Below are 23,444 nucleotides of genomic sequence, written 5' to 3'. Positions count from 1 at the left end.
CCAAAAGAGAAAATGTAACATCTTTTGTGAGACAAACTAAAAAGGAAAGTGTGACATCTACTATGGGACGGAGGGAGTACTTTTTAACTACTCCTATTAACTATGATTGGTGTTATGAAACTAAATATTCCATCTACTGTATAATTTAACTTGACCCGAGTTTCATGAAATGTACTAAGTAAGAGCATTCACAATGGAAGGTCCGTCCCAGAGGGCCCTTTCGTTCCACACATGCCACCGCCCTTTTCCTTTTATATCATGAATATATTTTTACAAGCCCAACTCCTTTACCACCGCGTCACTTCAATTGTGTTGACATAATAACAACCTTAATTATACTTAAAAATTAAAATTTCATTTATTTAATACTCCATTCAATTATATATTCAGTAAACTAATTAATAATATTGTTTATTATTTTTTCAAACCAACTAATTTATTCTAATATTCTATACATAATTTATTTACTAAATACAGTAGTATTTTATCCTACACTAAGGGCTCATTTGATAAGAAAGATAGGATATAAGAAGATATGCAAATGAAGATAAGAAATGCGGGCTTCTGATTAAGATAAGCGCAGATGAAGCTTTTTTTGTTATTGTTTGGCAGACAAAATATTATATAGATTTATATATTTAAAAACACGTAAATTGGCCTAAAACCTTTATTTTTAATTACTTATTAGTTGTTAATAATCTAATCATGTAGTAGTAATTAATTAAGAACACTTCAATGCCTCCCCCAAAATTGAAAAAATTGGAATAATTTCAAGAACAACAGATAATGTGTCACACTCCAACCCTTATGACGTAACCTAAACTGTCACACCCCAACCCTTATGACTTATGCACTTACTATAAATAAATTCAAAATTTAAAACAATTAACCACATTTCGAGTAAATGAATCTTACATATTATATAGTTTCAAAAACCACTATTTATCAAGTACATATTTCAAACATTTTGAAAAGCAGTAGGACCCTCTCACCACTCTATATGCTACACATTTATCTACATGCAAAAAATGATGAGGAGGAGAAGGTTGCCAAAACGCGTCAGCCACCGAACCTGATAACAAATGTAGTTCTTGCGACCCACGTCAACCAAAAATTTCACTGATATCTTATTCCTAAAAAATATTAGTGGTTTATATGAGCCACAACTCAGTGTATATAAACCTTGCCTTCAATTCCACATCTCAAAATCAAACATATTCTTTAATCAATATATATAACAATAACCAACAATTATTAGAAACAATTTCATATACATATGCATATGCCACTCTGTTCAATTTATTATTCTGTGACTAGTCAAGCCTGGTATCTGCCCGAGATTTCCATTGTATACGACCTGCAGGTCCCTTTTAATTATTTGACCTTTCCACGAAGGCCCCTCTTTGATTTGATCTTTCCACGAAGGCCCCTCTTTGATTTGACCTTTCCACGAAGGTCCCTCTTTGCATATTTTCTTTGACCCGTAGGTAGGTCCATTATCATTGTATATGACCGTAGGTCTATTGCCATTGATATCAGATCCAGGGCAAGACTGTCACATATCCTCTTTAATCCCATGATTCGAATGATTGCAATACCATACATCAAACATATCTACTGCACCAAGTACATATCCATATATTTCCATCAATTAACTCCAATACTATAGGTAAACATATCTATTGCACAAATCACATATCCACATCATATTACACCATCAATATCAAATAACACATCACCATTTCAACTCACATCATATAATTCAAATATTCACTCCAATTTAACACATAGCAATCAATCACATAAAATATGTAAAATTAAAAGTGTGATTTATATACACCTGATTAAGATAGATAATACACTCCAATATCTGACTCTACTTCCCAATTCATATTATTTGACCCTTCTTTTCTGCTCTCGTTCCTTCTCAACTTTCTTTTGGCAACTAGTATAGGTAAACTATTCTTCTTCTTCTTCTTCTTCCTTTCTTTTTTATCATCTCTTTCTCCATATTTTTCCGTCGGCTGCCACTAGCCACTCAACTTATATATTTCATGTTTTAGCTAATTTTTTGATATTATCACATTGCCGACTTAGCTATATATATTTTAGTTAATTGGGTGACACATATTTACTTATTTATGCATGTAACTAAAATTGTCCACGTGTGTATATATATATATATATATATATATCTTAGTGTCTATTTCCTTCTTAATATCAACCATTAGATGTAAATGGTGGACGGTCCAGATGATGATTTAATAACTAATCCCGTGTTGCATTATTTCATATATTTGGTGCATTATAAGGGTAATAATGTAAAAAAAATGGAATGACACACGATTCAAAACCGCAGGTGCGAAAATTAAGTGGTATTATGATTGACCTTCTATCTTCTCACTCTCTCTCTCTCTCTCTCCCTCCAAACCTCTCACTCCTCAACCCACGATCAAAATTGGTTGCCCCCAATTCCCCTCATTATCAAAACCCTAGCCGCCACCCAAATCCACGAAACACCACTGAAATCGGTCGCCCCCAATTTCCCCCGCCGCGGAAACAACCTTCGGTCAACGGTTCACCGTTGAAGTGTCTCTCCCTCCATGCGCGACCACCTAGTCGACAATTCACTATGTTCGACAACAGAGTAAGGTTATAAAAGCTTCAACTTTTGGTTAGTTCCCGTCTAATCATCGATTATCGGCGTTAAAACACAACCTAGTCGACGATTCACTGTGTTCTTCCGAACTATGTCATTATTTTCACAAACCCTTGGTCGATGTTTGCGTAGTTCATTAAATTTTGTTTTTTGTTACGGTTCTGTCATTATAGAACAATGTAGTAATTAATTATTCCTTCAGACATATGGTTTGGTGGATTTTGTTGAGGAAATCTAATTGTTTTTTTATTGTGGTTTTTCTGCCATAACATGTATGACGAAAAGAGGAAGACCATATGAAAGCCAACCCACCCAGAATTCAAGTGAGATAACTCTGGACTTTGCCATTGGTATTCATTATTTGTTCTGTACATTATATGGATTGGTATACATTATGGTTTTTGGTTGAGTAAACGTTATATAATTTCGTGCATTATTTGATGAATGTATACATTATTGTAGTAAGTTTTGTGCATTATGTTTTTGATTGAAGCTACATCCATCTATTTGATAACATGACTGTAAATGAATGAATTTTTATATTCATTTGTGCATTATTTGCTGTCATTTGGTGTACAAAAGTTTTTTTGTTGTTTTAATTTTCATTTGTACATTATTTGCTGCTATGTGTACATTACTGTAGGGAGTGGTGTACATTATGATTTCAGTTTTAATTCAGATGCATTGGGTTTAAAAAATGTCAATGGTTGAGAGAATGTAATATTCGTGGGTGCATTATTTAATTACATTTGTACATTATACAGTTAGTGTTGTGCATTAATGCTTGACAGCAACGAAGCAGCCAAGGTTGGACATTGACGAAGTGGTGATGATGTTCTTCCAATTGCGATTGTGCAAATGTTCAGGGATAGATTGGCTGAGCAAAGGGTCGAGACTAGTACCTCTCATGAAGGCGCAGAGTAAAAGAAGCCGAGGGGGTAGAAAGTCGACCATCTCTACTGTCGACGGACCCCGTCCGAGTTCTTGAACTGTTTAAAAACCCTGACTCCACGGATAATGATCGCATACGATATTTATATTACTTTGAACTCTTTGTTTTTTTTTTTATAATTGATGTTGGAAGGGAAAATAGTCGACTTGTGGTTTGGTCTGTTTTGAACAATTTCTAATGAGTATGTTTACTTGCAAACAGAATCATATTTTGGTACTAGTGTATGATGTCGTTAATACAAAACATATAATGGATGTAAAGTATCGAATAATGTCACGTTACTGCTTAATAATGTAAAAAAGGAAGAAGATAATGCAGAACAAGTTAACTGGATTTTAATATTAATGTACAACAAAATGAAAAAAAATTATATAATGGATGTAATTAACCGAATAATGTACAGAATGGACTTAGTAATGAAATGAATTGGAATAATAATGTACAGTAAGTTGAGTCCTTGTGAACAATAATGTACAACTTCATGAATAATAATGTACGTTAACAGTTTAATATTATGTTTAGTGTACAGAATGTGTCTAATAATGAACTATACTCGAATAAGTGGTTGTAAACAATAATGTACAACTTCATTAACAATAATGTACATTAACTGAGTAAAAATGTAAAATTATTATGCATAAAATGTTGACAGTGGTAGGACTAATAAGACTAAGACAACAAATTGAATAATAAGACTAAACCGAAAAACAAGATACATCAAGATTTCCTCTTGCCCTTACGAAGCTCTTTCTCCTTCGCCATCTCTTTAAGCATTGGACAGTTTCTAGGGTCGTGATGTCCCATCTCATCGCACGCCTCACACCGTCTAAGAGGTCTGGTAGCCACCTTTATAGTCTTTTCCCTCTTGGAAATCAAATGACTCGCGGAGCTGCTAGCGTGTCACTTGATCTTCACCACATCCGGAGGATGGACTAATAAGACTAAGACAATGGCCACTGTGAAAAAATCACAAAAAAATATTCTCAACAAACATATACATTACAAAAGAGAAATCGTCCATTACTGAGTTAATAATAACCATTACACAGTACTATACGTACATTACCCTAGACGAATGACTTAAACTCGTTCACTTTGGAAACGGTTGTGGAACTCAATGCGTACTACACCCTAGCCCCAAGGATTGCTAAACCCTTGGGGATGAACGAAACGTAAGCCAAATAATCAAACACGACAAAAATCTGTGTTGAAACCATGAGATTGTAAATATAACCTTATTGCACGACAAATTTGTGTTGAAACCCTTGGGGGATAAAGAAACATAAGCCAAATAATCAAACACGACAAAAACGCTGATAAAACCTCATTCCAATTAACGAAAACTCCACCAAAATGGTTTTCATGTAAACAAATCAGTTTAATAATCAACATAGAGACTACTTAAATTACCTTCTTCCATTGTTGAAGAAAACGCAAAGGATGCACGACTACTCTAATAAATTCGATTTTGTACAAGGAGATAAAATCAAGGGAATTTTCGAAATAATTTGTAGAACACCGGTGGTCTTCAATGGAGACTGTTAGGAGAATAAACAATGAAAGAGAAGAAGATTTGTGGAATCCTAGGAAATAACCGCTGCAATCTTTTGATGGAGAGAATTAAGTAACTTACCATAACCAACTCAAATGTTAATACCATTTAGGCCCTTTTCGATTTTTTTAATGATTAAAATTGAATTAATCAGGCTCTATTTTCGGCCATAGAATCTTGAATATGGAGGGCCGAGATTGAGATGGAAAGAAAATAAAAAATGAAAAAAGGATGTGAATACATCCCTCTATATATATATATATATATATATATATATATATATATATATATATATATATATATATATATATATATATATATATATATTATAAAGAAGAGCTGGAGCCTATTTCTATTTTTATGTAGGCCACTGAGTATAATATTTATTTGTAGTATACTATTTATAGATGTATAACTTACTAATTTTTTTAATGTATTTATACAATATATACATATATTTTCACTAAACCATGTCACCACCACATCCACATAATTAGTTTATATATACTATACTACACTATGCGTACGTATACCATTCCATTACTATGATTTCGTTAGCTTACTTGAATATATTTATGTATACTTTACATATATAATATAGCTATATCATATTCTGTAATATCCACTTAATGTACTTATAAATTGAAACACAATAAAATGTGCAAAACATCATAAAATGCACAAATATATGATGCATATTTTGGGTCATGGATGTCACAATACCTAAACTGTCACACTCCAACCCTTATGACTCCTGTACTTACGATAAATAAAATCAAAACTTTAAAAGAAATAATCCACACATCAAGTACATAAAGCACACATATTATAAAATTTAAAAAACCACCATATATCAAGTACATATTTCAAAATATTCTGAACCATAGTGGGACCCTCTCACCACTCTATATACTGCACATTTATCTACATGCAAAAATGATGAGGAGGAGAAGGTTGTCAAAACGCGTCAGCTGCCGACCCTGATAACATGTGGAGTTCCTTTGACCCACGTCAACCCAAAAGTTTCACTGATATCATATTCCTAAAAAATATTAGTGGTTTATATGAGCCACAACTCAGTGTATATAAACCTTATCTTTAATTCTACATCGCAGATATCAATATATTCTTTAACCAATATATATAACAATAATCAGCAAATATTAAAAATAATTCCATATAGATATGCATATGTCACTCTTTTCTGTTTATTATTCTGTGACAAATCAAGCCTGGTATCTGTCCGGGATTCCATTGTATATATACATATATATATGACCCGAAGGTCCATTGCCATTGTATATATGACTTGTAGGTCCCATTGTCATTGTATACATATATATGACCCGAAGGTCCATTGTCATTGTATATATGACCCGTAGGTCCATTGCCATTGTATATGATCCGTAGGTCCATTGTCATTGTATATCAGACCCAGGGCATGACTGTCACAGATTCTCTTTAATCTAATGATTCAAATAATTCCAAAACCATGTGCAAACATATCAATTGCATCAATTACATATTTCTATCATATAATTCATTTACAATATATAAAATATATCAATTGCACCAATCACATATTCATACCATATTCCACCATCTATATCAAATAACACATAATTATATCAGAGTCACATCATATAATCAAATTATTCACTTTATTTAACACCTAGCAAAGAAGCACATAAAACATGTAAAATTAAAAGTGTGATTTATACATACCAGATTATGATTAGGAAAACTTACTGAACCACTGAATCCGAGTTATAATTTACAACCCTTGATCCTATAAATTATAAAACGCAAGATTTAATTGGAGAAAATAATTTATTTAACTACTATCTACATATAACCAAAAATATATATATACATCAAATATATAGATGCAATCATACGCATGACTAAAATAAAATCGAAATCATACGCATGATTAAAAATCAAAGTGTATTGTATAAATTGAGATTAAATAAACTTCTCACCTATATGCCCCAAAATATTTCCTTACTTTTTTTTTCTTCCGCTAACCTCTTCTAACCCCTTCTAATATCTCTTTTTCTAAAAAAAAATTGCGTATAAAAATGTATGATTGTATATAAATGTTAACGTTGCACTGGCCGACTTAAACCAACAATTTGGAATGTTATTACTCCAAGTGGCAATCGTGGTGCTACGTGTCCTACAACATGAGTTTACAAAAATCATTTAATAGTCAAAATTCAAATGTATAAATAGAGTTAGTAATTAGGAGATTAGTCGTACTTAATTTTGTGCCTATATGTATAAGAACGTGTATATATATATAATTAATGCGCAAAATACTTTCACAATTCCATGCACTCATTCACGTTAGTACATATGCGCGCACACACACACATTTAAATAATTATGGCATATATACACTAATTTTATTATACAATATATACACATTCATATTTAAAATTCTCGTGAATCAAAACTATCTATATATTCGACTATATCGACTCGATCATAAAAATAAATATATTCTTTATGACACACTTAATATCTCTGTAATATAAATGACAATATAATATGCAATGGCGATATAATATGATAATATGCAAAATAATGCAGGTTTCGAATTAGGGATGTGACATAATGTTTCCTCTATTAATTCAAGCAAAATTTTTGGAAAATCAAATAAGCCCAGATCAACCAAAGGCTCATATAGGGAATCAAAAAGAAAGAATTGGTTGAAACTTTTGAACAGAGAAAATCAAAGAGAAAAATTGGTCAGCCACAATATCATCTCTGCCATATTTTTTATCAGCAAGAAAACGAACAGAGAAACAACCATCAGATTTTGTGGAAGATTGAATACACGGTGGTACGAAATCTGGACAGTCATAGTGAGAGTATAAATGAGATTTATGTGGAAGATTTATGTAAGGGTATGAAATGGAAAAAAAAATATTCTTGAAAAATAAATGAGACAAGAAATGCTATCCGATCAAATTGGTGAGATACATATCATTGTATTTTGAGGAAAAATATGCGGGCTTGGATGGACTTTGAAGGAAAACACAGGCTCTAATGATAGAGTAACTATTATATCAAACACCTACAAATAGTCATATATATATATAGGGTTTTAATCTATGAAGACCAGATTTAAATACAGAAACGCAGAACGCGGTCATACGTAGGGCATTTTTAGGTCATAGTTAGTTTATTTTTAGGTCATGCTAACAAAGCATGACCTAAAATGATCTTAACATGACATAAACCCAAATCTTATAATATGACCTAAAACTGCTTAATTATGACCTTCCGTATTTTTGGTTAATTATTGACCATTAGATCATCTAATCCTAGGGCCAAGATTTGGGCTGCATTTTTGGATTTAAACACATACTTATTTTGATCATCTCCCTATATATATATATATATATATCTATATCTAGGCATTACTAACTTATCAAACAGACCCTTTTAGTCTTATTATTAGCATAGGGGTGCGTTAAAATGACAACACATCTTAAAATAACACCATACCACCATTCCTAGCCAATCATTTGTACACGTGGACGAAACATAAGCTGCCATATGGCAATAAAAAAATGCTCAAGTGTAAAAATCTCGGCCAGCAATATACAACACTATATACAACAATTTTTCTCGGCCAACAATATCCCACACGCTATACAACAATCTATAGATTGCCGTATAGCGTTTATAATATTGCTGTGTAGCGTTTATAATATTGCTGGATATGTGGTGTCACGGTATCACTTTAAGAGGTGTTATCATTTTAACACAAACCTATTAGCATATCTATATATATAATCATGTATAAGTTTCAATATTTTAAGTATATATTAATAATTTACTAAAATTTCATTATACTTATCATCAACTAAGTTTAATAACATATTGTAATTCACTAAATTTTAATGTTATAAATATAGATTTTGATCAGAATTCAACAATATCATATACTTCTTCTGTTCCATAGTAATAGAGTCATTTTATCAATTTGGTATGTTCCATAGTAATAAAGTTATTTCCCTTTTTAATAAAAGTCAACACATTTTTCCACACCTACTTTACTCTCTCTTACTTTTTTCTCTCTTCACTTCTCTACCTTTTTCCTTTTCCACTTTATTCTCCATTTACTTCACTCACCTAACACAAACTTTCTTAATCTCTGTACCGAAAAAAAACGCCTTCATTACTATGGAACGGAGGGAGTAACATATTATAATTCACTAAATTTTAATGTTATAAATATAGATTTTGATCAAAATTCAACAATATCTTATTATAAATTGGTATGTATTTACATAATATATATTTAATTATATATGCTACAGTAAAATGGACCGAACAGCGGTTGAACCGATCCGATTCGAACCGTGAACCAATAACTTTGCCGGTTTACTTACCGATCCGGTTTGTAAAACATTGCAATGAACTTTTGCAGAGCATTAATATTTGTTCATGACTCTCTCTAGCTGTTACTCGTACCTACAGTATTTCACTGACATAAATAGCATTGCACTTGTAGTGGGTGTTTACTACTACCAAACAAAATAATCCTCTATCGGAAGTGTAAACTCACATTCATACAACATTTTTTCTTAAAATTTCTTGAACTCAAGATTGTGGATATTTTAAACGGGACTGAGGAAATACTTAATTCAGCAGTCATTGTCGACACAACGTTTACTAAGACGTTCCTTTAATTTGTTTCATAGTACCTACCCTGTGACATCCCACTTTGTAAGCAAAGCTAATCGATATTCTAATCGTTTGAAGTATCAAGTAAATACTTATATTAAAACAAATAGTGCTTAAACTAAGCATTATTGGCGAGTAATATCACACAACTTTTGAATATTTTACTTTTTTCACGATATTCAAACATGAAAATTAATATCATGAACTTTGACTCCGGTGAGAATTCCCACCTACAATAGATCCCCGCTTATAAAAAATGATATGATAGGCGAGTTGACATTCCTTTTCTCTGTCTTTAATATAGTTCTCCATAACCCGCGGCAACTTCCTGAATATCTCTGACAAACAACCTACATAATCAGCTAATGGTGGGAAATTGATACCTTAATTAAAGTTCGTGATAATGCTAGATGTAGTAAGAAAAAGTGATTGAGATATTGTTAGGAAAGAATGAAATTCACCTCATAATAGAGAAAAATTTGCCAAAAGATAAAAAAATAACTATTTTTATAGTACAACCCAAAATATGCAAAAAATAAAAACAATTTTATAAAACGGAGTAAGTATATTTTAAAATCTATATCAAATCAAAGTGAACAGTATCGGAGTTAGAAAATGGGGTCTAATTGGAAAATGGGAATTATTTAAATGAGGATTTGAAGAGTGTCAAAGCCCAAAGGATAAGCCCGCTGACGTGTGGTCATCCATAATAATGGATAAGGACTAATTAAAATGTGATGCTTCTCATATTTCCCGTTTCACTTTACATTCCTTCTCTCTCATTTTAGTGATATATTTTTCTTGTTGCAATATTTCATTTTCAGTGATACATTTTAAAAAACTAATGTTACTATTCGTGCTATACGCGAATAATGTGATTTTCAGTTAATGAATAATAATTTAAGAATGTTTTACAGAAATAGAATAATATCCTATGTACATTCTAGACAAAAAAAGAAATATAATTCTCAACTTTTAATCTAAGTAAAACATTTCATATTCATTATAAGATTTTATATATTTTTATTTTGTGAATTGAGTGGAGAAGGATAAGGTATGATATAGTGGAGATAATGATATTTACAGTTTATAAAATACAATAACCAGAGTAAGAAATCCAAAAAAATAAAATAAAATTATTATATAAAAGCATGTTTCAAGAATTTTAAAAAAAAATGTTTATTATAATATTTTTTAATTTTAAATAAAAAAATGACATTCACACTTTAAAAACTTGTAAACTTAATACTATGAAAATATCAGTAATATAAAATAGTCATTCAAAATTAAAAATGAAAAATATGTACATTTAATTGATTAAAACTATACAGTTTATATTACAAACATCTAAAATTGTGTTAGAGATCGAGAATTTTTGCTTTATTAAAACAATTTGAATGCATTCATGCAGTTTTTGATATGAACAACAATTCGAATTTGCATGAATTATTTTCATATATAATAATATCACTTATAATTATCGGACTCTCGACGGACCCACCCACATTAGCTACATAAAACAAAATTATAATTAGTAGAATAAAAAAATATAATGCACAATTATAAGTAGAGTGGACTACGTAATGATACCTGAGCTTTCACTTTCGTATATAAATAGTAGATGATTTTTATTTTATATTGTTTTTGGTACCTATAAATCACATTTTTGATACTTGATGCGATTTTCACCCCAAAATATCTTCTAAACAAATACATTTTCTCATTTTTGTCATAGATGATATTTTGGGCATACACAAAACTAGTAAAAGTGATATTATAATATCTTCTTTCATTCTCCTCACTCTTTATCATATTATTATTAAGAGTGAACTACAAAAATGGTCCCTGGACTATGGGTTTATCTCGCCCATAGTCCCTGGACTTTAAAAATATCGCCAGTAGTCCCTGGACTAAGGGTTTATCTCGAAATTGGTCCTTTTGGCTTTTTTTGGTACGAAAATACCCTTTGATATTATTTTGGGGGGTTTGAGCAATTTGGTCTTTTTACACTTTTAATATTTTAAATCTGATATTATTTTAGTTATGTACTAATTTTGATATTATTTCAAAATTATCATTCTTCTTCCATTTTGTTATCCTTCACTGAATTTGTTTCTTTTTATTTCAATATTAGATTTAATTTTATAAAATTAAATTTAATATTTAGATTTTTAAATATCAATAAATTTTTTTAATGAAAACTATTAATTCATGGACACTATAAATATTGATTAAAACTATTAATTTTTGTTATTTAATATAATATTCAATTGAATTGAAGAAGTACAGAAAAATAATATTAATCATGATGGAAAAATAAGAGTTATTCTATTTAGCCTCCGTTCGGTTGTTATAATTGCTTGTGATTAAATATTATGAAGTTGACTAAAAATTTGATCCTACTTAAAATTTTATATAGGAGTATTTTTGTTGAAATTTTCTAGTAAATTTTGATTGTCTTCAAACTAATAAACGAAAATTATATTAGTTTTACATTAGATGCATATTTATTTCAGAATAAATTATTTTATATAATCTAATTATGATTAAAGCTACTCCCTCCGTCCCACGTTACTTGAGTCACTTCTTTTTTGCACTCGTTTTGAAAAAATAATAATAAATAATTAAAGTGAAGAGAAAATAAAGTAAAAAAAAGAATAATATAGTTAAGACTCTTCTCTACATTATTCTCTCTCTTACTTTTTTTTCTCTCCATTTTAACTATTTATTATTATTTTTCCAAAACGAGTGCAAAAAAGAAATGACTTGGGACAGGGGGAGTATTAAATATTGATTAAAACTAAGGCGTTGTCATACCTAATTGATTACATAGTACTATATACTATCAAATATTGATTATAACTATTAATTTTTGCTATTTAATAATTTTTATAATTAACAAAATTTATTGATATTTAAAAATTAAAATTTAAAATTTTGTAAAATTAAATCTAATATTGAAAAAAAAAAAAAATTCAGTGAAGGATAACAAAATGGAAGAAGAATGATAATTTTGAAATAATATCAAAGTTAGTACATAACTAAAATAATATCAGATTTAAAATATTAAAAGTGTAAAAAGACCAAATTGCCCAAACCCCCCAAAATAATATCAAAGGGTATTTTCGTACCAAAAAAAGCCAAAATGACCAATTTCGAGATAAACTCTTATTCCAGGGACTACTGGCGATATTTTTAAAGTCCAGGGACTATGGGCGAGATAAACCCATAGTCCATGGACCATTTTTGTAGTTCACTCTATTATTAATCAATATTATTATTATTATTTTAATAATATAAATTAATAATTAATTTATTTTTTAATATCATTCAAATATAATTAATTATAATTATACTTATATTATATTTAATTATTGTTATAATAGGACTAAAAACTAGTACTAGTAATTAATAAATAATTTAGTATAATTATTTAAATTATGAATTTATAATATTATACAATAATAATAATTATTATTTTATATTAAATTAATAACTAATCAATGTAATCTTAATATAAATTTAAAAGCGTGAATTATATTCATAATGATATCAGTTAGTGGAGTCAATTTTTTATGAATGATAGAGATTTTTGGTGACTCCAAAAATCGATTAAAATTCGAGAGAGAAATAGATATAAACAAGAAATGAAAGAAATAAAACAAGTATAGTTTGTATAGAATAATGTGTATTTTTATCTAGAGTGAACTATATAAATGATCCATAGATTATGGGGTTATCTCATAAATGGTTTTTGGACTTAATATCACCAGCAGTTCCTGGACTAAGGGTTAATATAAAAAACGGTCATTTTGCACTGTTTTGAGATGAAAATGCCCTTTTGAGGGGTTTTGGGGGTTTGAGCAATTTGGTCTTTTTATATTTTTGAGTGAACTACAAAAATGGTCCCTGGACTATGGGTTTATCTCGCCCATAGTCCCTGGACTTTAAAAATATCGTCAGTAGTCCCTGGACTAAGGGTTTATCTCAAAATTGGTCCTTTTGGCTTTTTTTTGTACGAAAATGCCCTTTTGGGGATTTTGAGGGGTTTGAGAAATTTGGTCCTTTTATACTTTTAACATTTTAAATCTGATATTATTTCAATTATGTACTAAATCTGATATTATTTCAAAATTAACATTATTCTTCCCGTTTGGCATCCTTCACTTTGTTTCTTTATTTTAATATTAAATTTAATTTTATAAAATTAAATTTTAAATTTTAATTTTTAAATATCAATAATTTTTTTTAATTATAAAAGTTATTAAATAACAAAAATTAATAATCATAATGAATATTTGATCGTGCCTAATATTTAATCAATAAGGTATGACAACGCCTTAGTCTTAATCAATATTTAATAGCTTTAATCATAAATAGATCATAGAACACGATTTATTCTGAAATATATATGCATCTAATGTAAGACTAATATAATTTTCGTTTATTAATTTGAAAACAATCAAAATTTACTTGCTTGTGATAGAATATTATGAAGTTGACTAAAAGTTACTCTATTTAGCCTCCGTTCTAGTAATTTTGATTGTTTTCAAATTAATTGTAACAATCCCGAGTTTTCGTGCGCTAGTTTTAGAGTAAAAAAAAAAAATTGACGAAAGGACGATTGGAAGAGATAAAGTTCAAGGATAAAAGTAAAAACTATGCTTGTATTAGATAGTTTTTGAGGAATAAAATACATGGATGATGGAAATAGTACATGCCTGCAAGTGTGATAAAATCAACATGCACCTATTCTACACTATCTATCCTACTTCTTTAATTCTCAAGTTTGGAAGCAAACTAAATTGGGGATAGAACCAAATGAGCTCAAAAGGAGCATCTTCTTTCTTTCCCTCTCATTCTTATTCTCGATTTTGCTCCCCTCCACAAGCTCCAAGAATGCCTCCATGTACCTACAAAGTTTACACCAAATTGGGGGTTAGAAAGTTACACACAAGTAAAGAGGGAGGGAAGCACAAGCTAAATAAGAGATGGAGCAAGTAGGTGAATAGTGCAGCTAGAAGAGCTAAAAGATAGAGCATGAGGTAAGCCAATTTTTTTCACCACTTCATCTAACATCAAAAGAGATTCAAGACAAAGAAGGCATAGGAGAAAGAGCTCCTACACAAGCCCAAAAGTAGAAAATGAGTCAAACTCTCATCTCCCCGTCGATCAAGGCCGAGAAATCAGCCAAGAAGATCAGCCACAATCACCAAAACGGCAAGAATCTCACAATCATCAAGCTCGAAAGAGAAAGAGCTAGCAACCCCAAAATAGGAGCCTTTGCCTCCAAGTCTCAAACATAGATTCCAATAGCACTATATAAACAGCCCCAATCTCCTTCTCATCCCCTCATTCTCAACACTATAATTTCACCAAATATTCAAGAGAATAGCAAGGAAGGGAGGAGGAGCAAAGAGGAGAGTTTGAGGCAGGACATCAGTCCCTTCCAAGAGGAATCATCAAAGTGAGGTAACAACCTCAACAACCATCTCCATCGCATCACGTAGATCAACCACAATAGATAGCCAATAACTTAGATTCATAGAAGCTCAATAGAATAGTCATAAAAGCAGCAAGCATAAAGAACCGAACATCAACAGATGGTACCAATGCTTAGTCAAGTATGGGATACTCCTAAATCAGTAAACCACAAGTATATCATAGAAACAAGACTAAGTGTAGCAAAAACAATGGCAAGCTCCTTCCAGTGATTAAGTACAGCCAAGTTTCGAATCAATAAGCACTAGAGAGCCCCAAAGCTTTCGTTTTTATTGTTAGAATTTGAGTAGAAGGGGAAGGGGAGGAAGCTTAGCTTAGGCGGAGGGGCTGCCCGGCATCGAGCAAACGCCGACGTGAGGCCGCGGCGCTGCAGGAGCAGCAGCGCGAGGAACGGCGGAGCAGCAGCTGGCGAGGCGGTGAGTTGCTGGAGCGCGGAGGTGAGGCGACGCCTCCTTCCACCACGGCGACTCCGCCTGAGAATGCGGAAACTCCGCGATGATCTCGCCGAAGACAAAAGAGAGTAAAAATGAGTTGAGGGGAAACCCGATCCGTTAAAAAGAAAGGTTACTCCGTGCGTGGAATCTCCGGCGGACGGCGTGAGACCGTCGGGAGTGACGATTTCTGCCGAGAAAGAGGAGGAGAAGAGCTGCTGTCCCGATTTTCTAATTTGGGGATTTTGTTGTTGAAATTAAAAGTAAAGTGTTAAGAAAAGAGAGGGGTTGACCGAAATGGTGGAAGGGAGCCCATATTTTGGGCTTTGATTTAAGAATTGGGCCAAGCATATTATTTTATTAGGATGGGCCATGGTTGGATTAAAAAGAAAAAAAAAGGAGTCCGATAGAGGAATGAAGGGATTGGGCTTTTTCCATTTAATTAAGGCATTGGATTTAAGGATTGGGCCAGGGGCTGCACGTAATTTATTTTGGTGACTACTGAATTATTCTAGTTGGACCAATTAATTTACTTTAGGCTAGAATTAATTATGAAAGTGAGCTTAGAGCTTGAAGGTTAATGGATTAATTCACGGATAATTTATTAAGTTCCAAAGATGGGAAAAGATGTAGTTAGGGACGCGAAAGCCGACCGACGTCGCCCCGCGACGCCATGGGCGGCCTTAAGAGAAATTCAAAGAAAAGATTTAAGAAAGGATTTTCCAAGAATCCATATTAAATGCTCAAGTAATTATTTTAAAGATAATGGAATTTCTCCGAACTTAGTGAATAAATAAATTCTACAAAGTAATGAAGCCGAGGTGAGATTTAGAAAATCCTATAAGCCGAGACTAAGATATAAGTGCTACCCAATAGGATGCATGCATTCTTCTAAGGTGAAATAGTTCAAGTACTAATTAGCGTGTTACGCTATTTATTTTCAAAGGATAAATTGCTCAAGGGAAAGTGAGGTCAAAGTGAATAATTGAATTGACGAATAAGCATACCAGGTGGGCTTTCTTTATCCAGCACACTAGTGTAGATATAAATCAAATACTTGCGAAATTATGAAAAATCATCTTCTCTCAAAATGGAGCTATGATTATGATTCTTTTCAAAAATTTTGTCATGCCATAAATGTTTTGTTTTGATGAATGGAATTGAAAGTCATGGAATGGAATGGATTTACGGATGGAATGGATTCACGGATGGAATGGATTCACGAATGGAATGGATTCACGAATGGAATGGATTTATGGATGGAATGGATTCACGGATGGAATGGATTCACGAATGGAATGGATTGATGAATGCATGGAATGGATTTATGAATGGAAATGGATTTATGAATGAATGATGAATGATGAATGACGAATGATGAATGATGAATGATGAACGATGAATGATGAATGATGAATGACGAATGATGAATGACGAATGATGAATGATGAATGATGAATGATGAATGACGAATGATGAATGATGAATGATGAATGATGAATGATGAACGATGAATGATGAATGATGAATGATGAGTTAGGATTTATGACAGAACCTAGTCTGCAGTCAAACTTTTAGCTCACAAAAGAACTTAGTAAGCTCGGGCCTTTTAAGAAAACCCCCGTGTGATACTGTGATGGCTTGACAACTATATAATGTATGTTTTGTTTTCGGCACGTGTCCACTGAGTACACCAAGTACTCAGCCCTGCATGTATTTATAAATGTGCAGGTTGAACGTCAGGAGGATGGAGTGATGATCGGAGTCGATGTTGTTAAACAATCAAGTTGATCTCCCAACGGTTCATGTCTTCATACACGAAGTCGTTTAGTAAGGACTTATTCCGCTGTGTCTTTGTAATGTGAGAATTGTAAAATCTCACCATCAACTCTGATTTATTTGAGGAGACGTTCATTCTGTTTTCAAGACCATGTAATGAAATACTCGGCTTCTATGATATCAATTGACTTGGTCTTTGTGCAAATTCTCAAGTTCCAGCCCTTTTCTTTCCCCCGCTTCTTTAATCCCTCCCATTAGTCGCGGTTTACCCGCTTTCGCTATCCTTAGCAAAATGCGGTCGTGACATTAATATACGAAAATTATATTAGTCTTACATTAGATGCATATTTATTTCAGAATAAATCGTGTTATATGATCCATTTATGATTAAAGCTATTAAATATTGATTAAAACTAAGGCGTTGTCATATCTTATTGATTAAATATTAGACACTATCAAATATTGACTATGCTATTAATTTTTGTTATTTAATAATTTTTATAATTAAAAAAATTTATTGATATTTAAAACTGAAATTTAAAATTTAATTTTGTAAAATTAAATCTAATATTGAAATAAAGAAACAAAGTGAAAGATGACAAAAGGGAAGAAGAATGATAATTTTGAAATAATATCAAATTTAATACGTAACTGAAATAATATCAGATTTAAAATGTTAAAAGTGTAAAAAGACCAAATTGCCCAAATCCCCCAAAACCCCTCAAAAGGGCATTTTTGTCTCGAAACAGTGCAAAATGACCGTTTTTTATATTAATCCTTAGTCCAGGAACAACTGATGATATTTTTAAAGTCCAGGGACCATTTATGAGATAACCCCATAGTCCAGGGACTATTTTTGTAGTTCACTCTTTTATCTATGGATCGACATATCAACTAAATCCTATGTCCAGGTGATAGATGTTCACCTTCTTTTTTTTACTTTATTCTAGTCAAGATATTCATTTTCTATATTTAAAAATAAACTCTTTTCTCTTATTTTTCATTAAAATGTTCAATCATATTTTTCACTCTACATTATTACACATGACTACTTCACCTAAATGACTACTTCACCTAAAAGCTCGTGTCATTCAAGAATATGGATATCTTGAATGAGATGGATGAAGTATATTTTAAATTAATCAAATTGCCTTATATTCCATCGGTCCTTAAAAAATAGACAATTTTTGAAATAACATGAGTTTCAATACTCAATTGGTAAAGTAATAGATAGATAGAAAGAAAATTTGATTGGAATATTGTCAGGAGATAAAACTCCTCTCATTAAAGAGAATTGGTCTATTTTTTAAGAGACATCTATTTTTTAAGAGACATTCTAGAATAACAATGTGATCTATTATTAAGAGAAAGATGAGATAATACTCTCTTCATCCCAAATAAAGAAAGTAGTAGTACTCCCTATGTCCCATTAAAAATGAAATTTTTTCCTAAAATGGAAATAACATTATTTTTATTTTTTCAGCTCCTTCACTTTATTCTCTTCACATTAACTCACAAAACTATACTACATAAAATCTCACGCCAAAAAGCAAATGTTTTATTTTTAATAAGATAGAGTGGTTTTTTCTTTGAGATACAGTACTTGATTTTCCTATAGTACTCCTTGATCCGTTCCATGTTAATAGAGTCATTTTTCTATTTTGGAAAGTTCCAAGTTAATTGAGTCATTTTATTTTTGGTATAAAGTAATTTTATCGATTACTTTATCCTCTCTTCATCTCTTTACTTTATTCTTCTTATTTTTTTCACCAACCATTTAACACACTATTCTTAAACTCCGTGCTGAAAAATGATGCCTCCTCTATTAACAAGGAACTGAGGGAGTATTGTTTTATACTCTCTCCGTCCCACAAGAATATGCACTCTTTTCTTTTTAGTCCGTCCCACAAGAATATACACTTTCTATTTTTGGAACTAATTTATATCTGATGAGGTGAAACTCATTCTCCACTAACAATATTTTATTTACTTTCTCTCAATATATCTCTCTTATTTTATTAATTTTGTATTAAAATTCGTGTCGAACCCAAAGTGCATATTCTTTGTAGACGGAGGGAGTATATGAAGTGGATAGATGATGAAATACAAACAAATTAAATCAACCATAATAAGATTTTAATTTAATACTCCCTCCGTCCCATTTAATTTGATCCAATATTCTATTTTGGGTCGTCCCACATAATTTGACACACTTCATTTTTACCATTTTTGATAGTGGACCTCATATTCTACTAACTCATTCCTACTAACATTTTATTATAAAACTACTTCCTCCGTCCCAGATAATTTGGGACACTTTGACCCTGCACGAGTTTTAAGAAATTTAATATAAAGTGAGTTGAAAAAGTTGGTGGGATGTGAGTCCTACTTTAAAGTATTAGTTTTATAATAAAATGTGAGTTGGAATGAGTTAGTGGAATATGAGGTCCACTACCAAAAATGATAAAAGTGAAATGAGACAAATTATGTGGGACGGTCCGAAATGGAATACTGAGTCAAATTAACTGGGACGGAGGGAGTAATACTTAAAAGTAGGACTCACATCCCATTAACTTTTTCAACTTAGTTTCCATTAGATTTCTTAAAATCCGTGCTGGGTCAAAGTGTCCCAAATTATGTGGGACGAAGGGAGTAAATAAAAATCCGAAAGGCACGTGACATGCCGCGTCCTTATCCAAATATGCAGCAGTGTTTATATAAAGTGTGTTATCCACATACAGATCTTTATCGACTCAAAATCAATCCAAAATGGCAACTTCAGTGCTGAATCCAAAGGCGCCGATATTCGTCCCGTCGGCATACCGAGCGGTGGAAGACTTTTCCGATGAGTGGTGGGATCTCGTCCAGTCTTCTCCCTGGTTCCGTGATTACTGGCTCCGCGAGTGCTTCTCCGATCCACAATTCGATCCATCGCCGTTTCTCGACGAACACAACAATAACAATAGCCTCATCGCCGATGCCGTTACTCAAGGTAAAATTCAATTCCTTTAATGAATTAATCCCCAATTGCGAATCTAGCTGTTAACTTTTAGTTCTCAAAATTGCCTAGGGAAAGAGAGCAGCAGAGATCTGGTGGCGTTGGGGTGGTTGAAGTGGAGGAAGCCGCGTGGAGAGGTGGAGGTGCCTAGGTACTGCCACAAGGCACCCAAGATTGTGAACATGAAGGTCAAACCGAGGGCGATCCAGCAGCCGCGCTAGAGTTGATTCTGAATTTGAGTTTAATCCTGTATAGTTTGTAGTGATAAAGTTGCTGCCTTCTTGTTTCAACCAAACATCTGCTTTCATTTCAATCTTCCTTCTCCACTTCTGTGTTTGTTGTGGAAGATTTGCGTATTTAAATAACATTGTTGAATTTGGTTTATGATTTATTAGAATTTGAAAATTAATGGGTTGGAGTAGGATAAGTTGCAGTAATGATATTTTTGAGGAAGAAGATATTTTAATAAAATTTGTTAAACTTTCTATTACTCTCTTTTTCTTTCATGAGTATATATATATCCATTATATGCATTTCAAATCATATACTATATCTATCAATTTTTATTCTTTTTATCTCTCTCAACTTGTTCATATACTAATATTCTATATAAGTACAAAAATATTTGGATATCTCCATTTCCAATGTTTAGCTTCCAATGAAGTACACATAAAATTGAAGAATAACGTTAAATTGAAGCATAAGAACAGCTAAAAAATGACGGATGCTCAAATCTCAAAGGTTGAAGACAATTAATTTAGACACACAAACAATTCATTATGATAAACTTACGATCATAGAAAAGATATCTTAATAGCATGCAAGTCTCCAGCTTTATGTTATAGCTCTATCAAAATTGCTCCTTCGATTTATTGAAACAAAAGTACTAAAAACAACAACTAAACTAACTAAACAAAAACCAACAAATTAAGACTGCACTAAAAAACTCATAGTCCAACACTCCCCAAAACAACAACAGATATATACCTAAAATTCTCATCTTATAGACACAAATAATTTATCATACTCTATCCATTCACGGAAAATAGTCTCATTATATCATTTTGGATTGTCCATAAAAAGTAGTTACATTTCTAAAAATGAAAAAAATTTCTTTCATATTCTGTCCACTTTTTTTCTCTATCTTTCTTATATTGCCTACTTTTTATTCTTCTCTTTTAATTTACCAATTTGTCATTAAAACTCGTGACGTCCACAAATATGACTATTTATTGTGAACAGAGAAATTATTAAATTGTAGAAACCTCTAAAGGACACAATATAAAGAAAATAGTCCAAAATTACGTAAATGTAGAAATTTAATACTGAGTACAACAAAACAATTAGTGCAATTCGAAAACATATCTTGAGGCAGTATTACACTGAAAATTGAGTTAATTCGTCACTCCAACAACACATCACTGTGCCTTCTATTACAACATCCATTTCACCTTCTAGTTTTTCTCCCATTCATCTTTTCACAATAATCTACTTCCTCGTCCACAAACAATAGATCACTTTTGCCATTTTGGGACGTCCACAAAAAATAGATCACTTTCTTAAAATAGAAAGTTTAACTCTCATACTTTTTCCACATTTTCTTCCCTCTCTCCTACTTTACTCACTTTTTCTCCCTATCTCTCTTACTTTACCTACTTTTTCTCCTTCTCTCTCTTACTTTACCAATTCTACATTAAAACCCGTGTCATACACAAAGTGATCTATTTTTTGTGGACGGAGGGAGTATGTATTTATTTAATCAGTTATGTAACTACTTTATGTTGTTCTTATTTTTACAAGCATTAAATATGATTAGTAAGTGTTATTAGGTGGATTAATATTCAGCTAAGAGTGTGTAAAATGAAGTTAGTTAGAAAGTTAGAAAAGTTGTTGAAAACTAGCCGTTGGAATAGTGTGATGCAGAGTTATTTTTCGGTTGCTTCTTGTTTTCTTGCTCATTCATATATGAGTGAAGATTGTATCTTGTTTTTGTATCAGTTCAATAAGAGAGTTTTTAGTTTTCGCTCACCAAGATTTCATCTCTCTCCCTTCATCCATAGCTTTCATTGTTCATCGTTTGTGTGTTCATCTTCTTCGAAAACTTAGAGAGTGAATCTTAACAATTGGCGCTGTCCGGTGGAAAACGAATCCACGATCCAGAGTTGGAGATGGCAACGGGACTTGATGCAGAGAAATTTGCGGGAAAGAATGATTACGGCCTTTGGAAAATGAAGATGCGTGCCATTCTTATCCAGGAAGGGCTAGATGCGGCGTTACCTCCGGTCGAATCCGAGGACAAAGGGAAAGCGACTGCTCTTGATGAAAAGGATCAAGCGAAGCACTTGAGATGCAGCTCAAGGCGCATAGCGCTGTGATTTTGTGCCTTGGTGATAAGGTGCTAAGAGAAGTGCAGGCTGAGAAGATGGATGCTGCGATCTTGGCTAAGCTTGATGCGGTTTATATGGCTAAGTCTCTGGCCAATCGACTCTACATGAAGAGGAGGCTCTACTCATATAGTTTTGTGGAAGATACATCGATTATTGAGCAATTGGAAGACTTCACTAAGTCTATTGATGATCTTGAAGCCGTGGATGTGAAAATCAGTGATGAGGATAAGGCAATCCTAGTCCTCAATGCTCTCCCCAAATCCTATGATCAGATGAGGGACGCTATCCTATATGGAAGGGAAAAACCGATCACATTATCTGAGGTTCATGCAACCCTTATGGCGAAGGAGTTGCAAAAGGGGGCGGCAAAGCGTTCTGATCCTCAACAGGAACCCCTCAACATCAAGAAATTTAGCAAGAAAAAATTCAAGAAGAAATTCGAGGAGACTAAGGCTGAAGCTTCTGGAGTCAAGGAGACTCGAT

General features: G+C 32.2%; 1 protein-coding gene and 2 long non-coding RNA genes across 3 annotated transcripts; 2 read left to right on the top strand and 1 right to left on the bottom strand.

Moving 5' to 3' along the window:
- Positions 1 to 4,250: 4,250 nt before the first annotated feature.
- LOC125191237 (uncharacterized) lies at positions 4,251 to 7,220 on the bottom strand. The gene is made up of 4 exons (XR_007171068.2): positions 7,146 to 7,220; positions 6,889 to 6,952; positions 6,065 to 6,205; positions 4,251 to 4,567 (listed from the first exon to the last, which is right to left on the bottom strand). It is a non-coding gene; the product is annotated as an uncharacterized LOC125191237 (long non-coding RNA).
- An 8,971-nt stretch (positions 7,221 to 16,191) lies between these two features.
- On the top strand, positions 16,192 to 17,781 carry LOC125186827 (uncharacterized). The gene is made up of 2 exons (XR_007170512.2): positions 16,192 to 16,807; positions 17,529 to 17,781. It is a non-coding gene; the product is annotated as an uncharacterized LOC125186827 (long non-coding RNA).
- A 2,534-nt stretch (positions 17,782 to 20,315) lies between these two features.
- On the top strand, positions 20,316 to 20,965 carry LOC125188103 (protein EARLY RESPONSIVE TO DEHYDRATION 15-like). The gene is made up of 2 exons (XM_048084845.2): positions 20,316 to 20,568; positions 20,647 to 20,965. The coding sequence occupies exons 1-2, from the start codon at positions 20,346 to 20,348 to the stop codon at positions 20,793 to 20,795; spliced, it is 372 nt and encodes a 123-aa protein (XP_047940802.1). The 5' UTR covers positions 20,316 to 20,345; the 3' UTR covers positions 20,796 to 20,965.
- Positions 20,966 to 23,444: the final 2,479 nt, after the last annotated feature.

This window comes from Salvia hispanica, chromosome 5 (genome assembly GCF_029641045.1).
Source record: "Salvia hispanica isolate PSC_SH4W2 chromosome 5, Shi_PSC_v1, whole genome shotgun sequence".
Taxonomy (NCBI): Eukaryota; Viridiplantae; Streptophyta; class Magnoliopsida; order Lamiales; family Lamiaceae; genus Salvia; species Salvia hispanica.
This window is presented reverse-complemented; position numbering and strand designations above follow the sequence as displayed.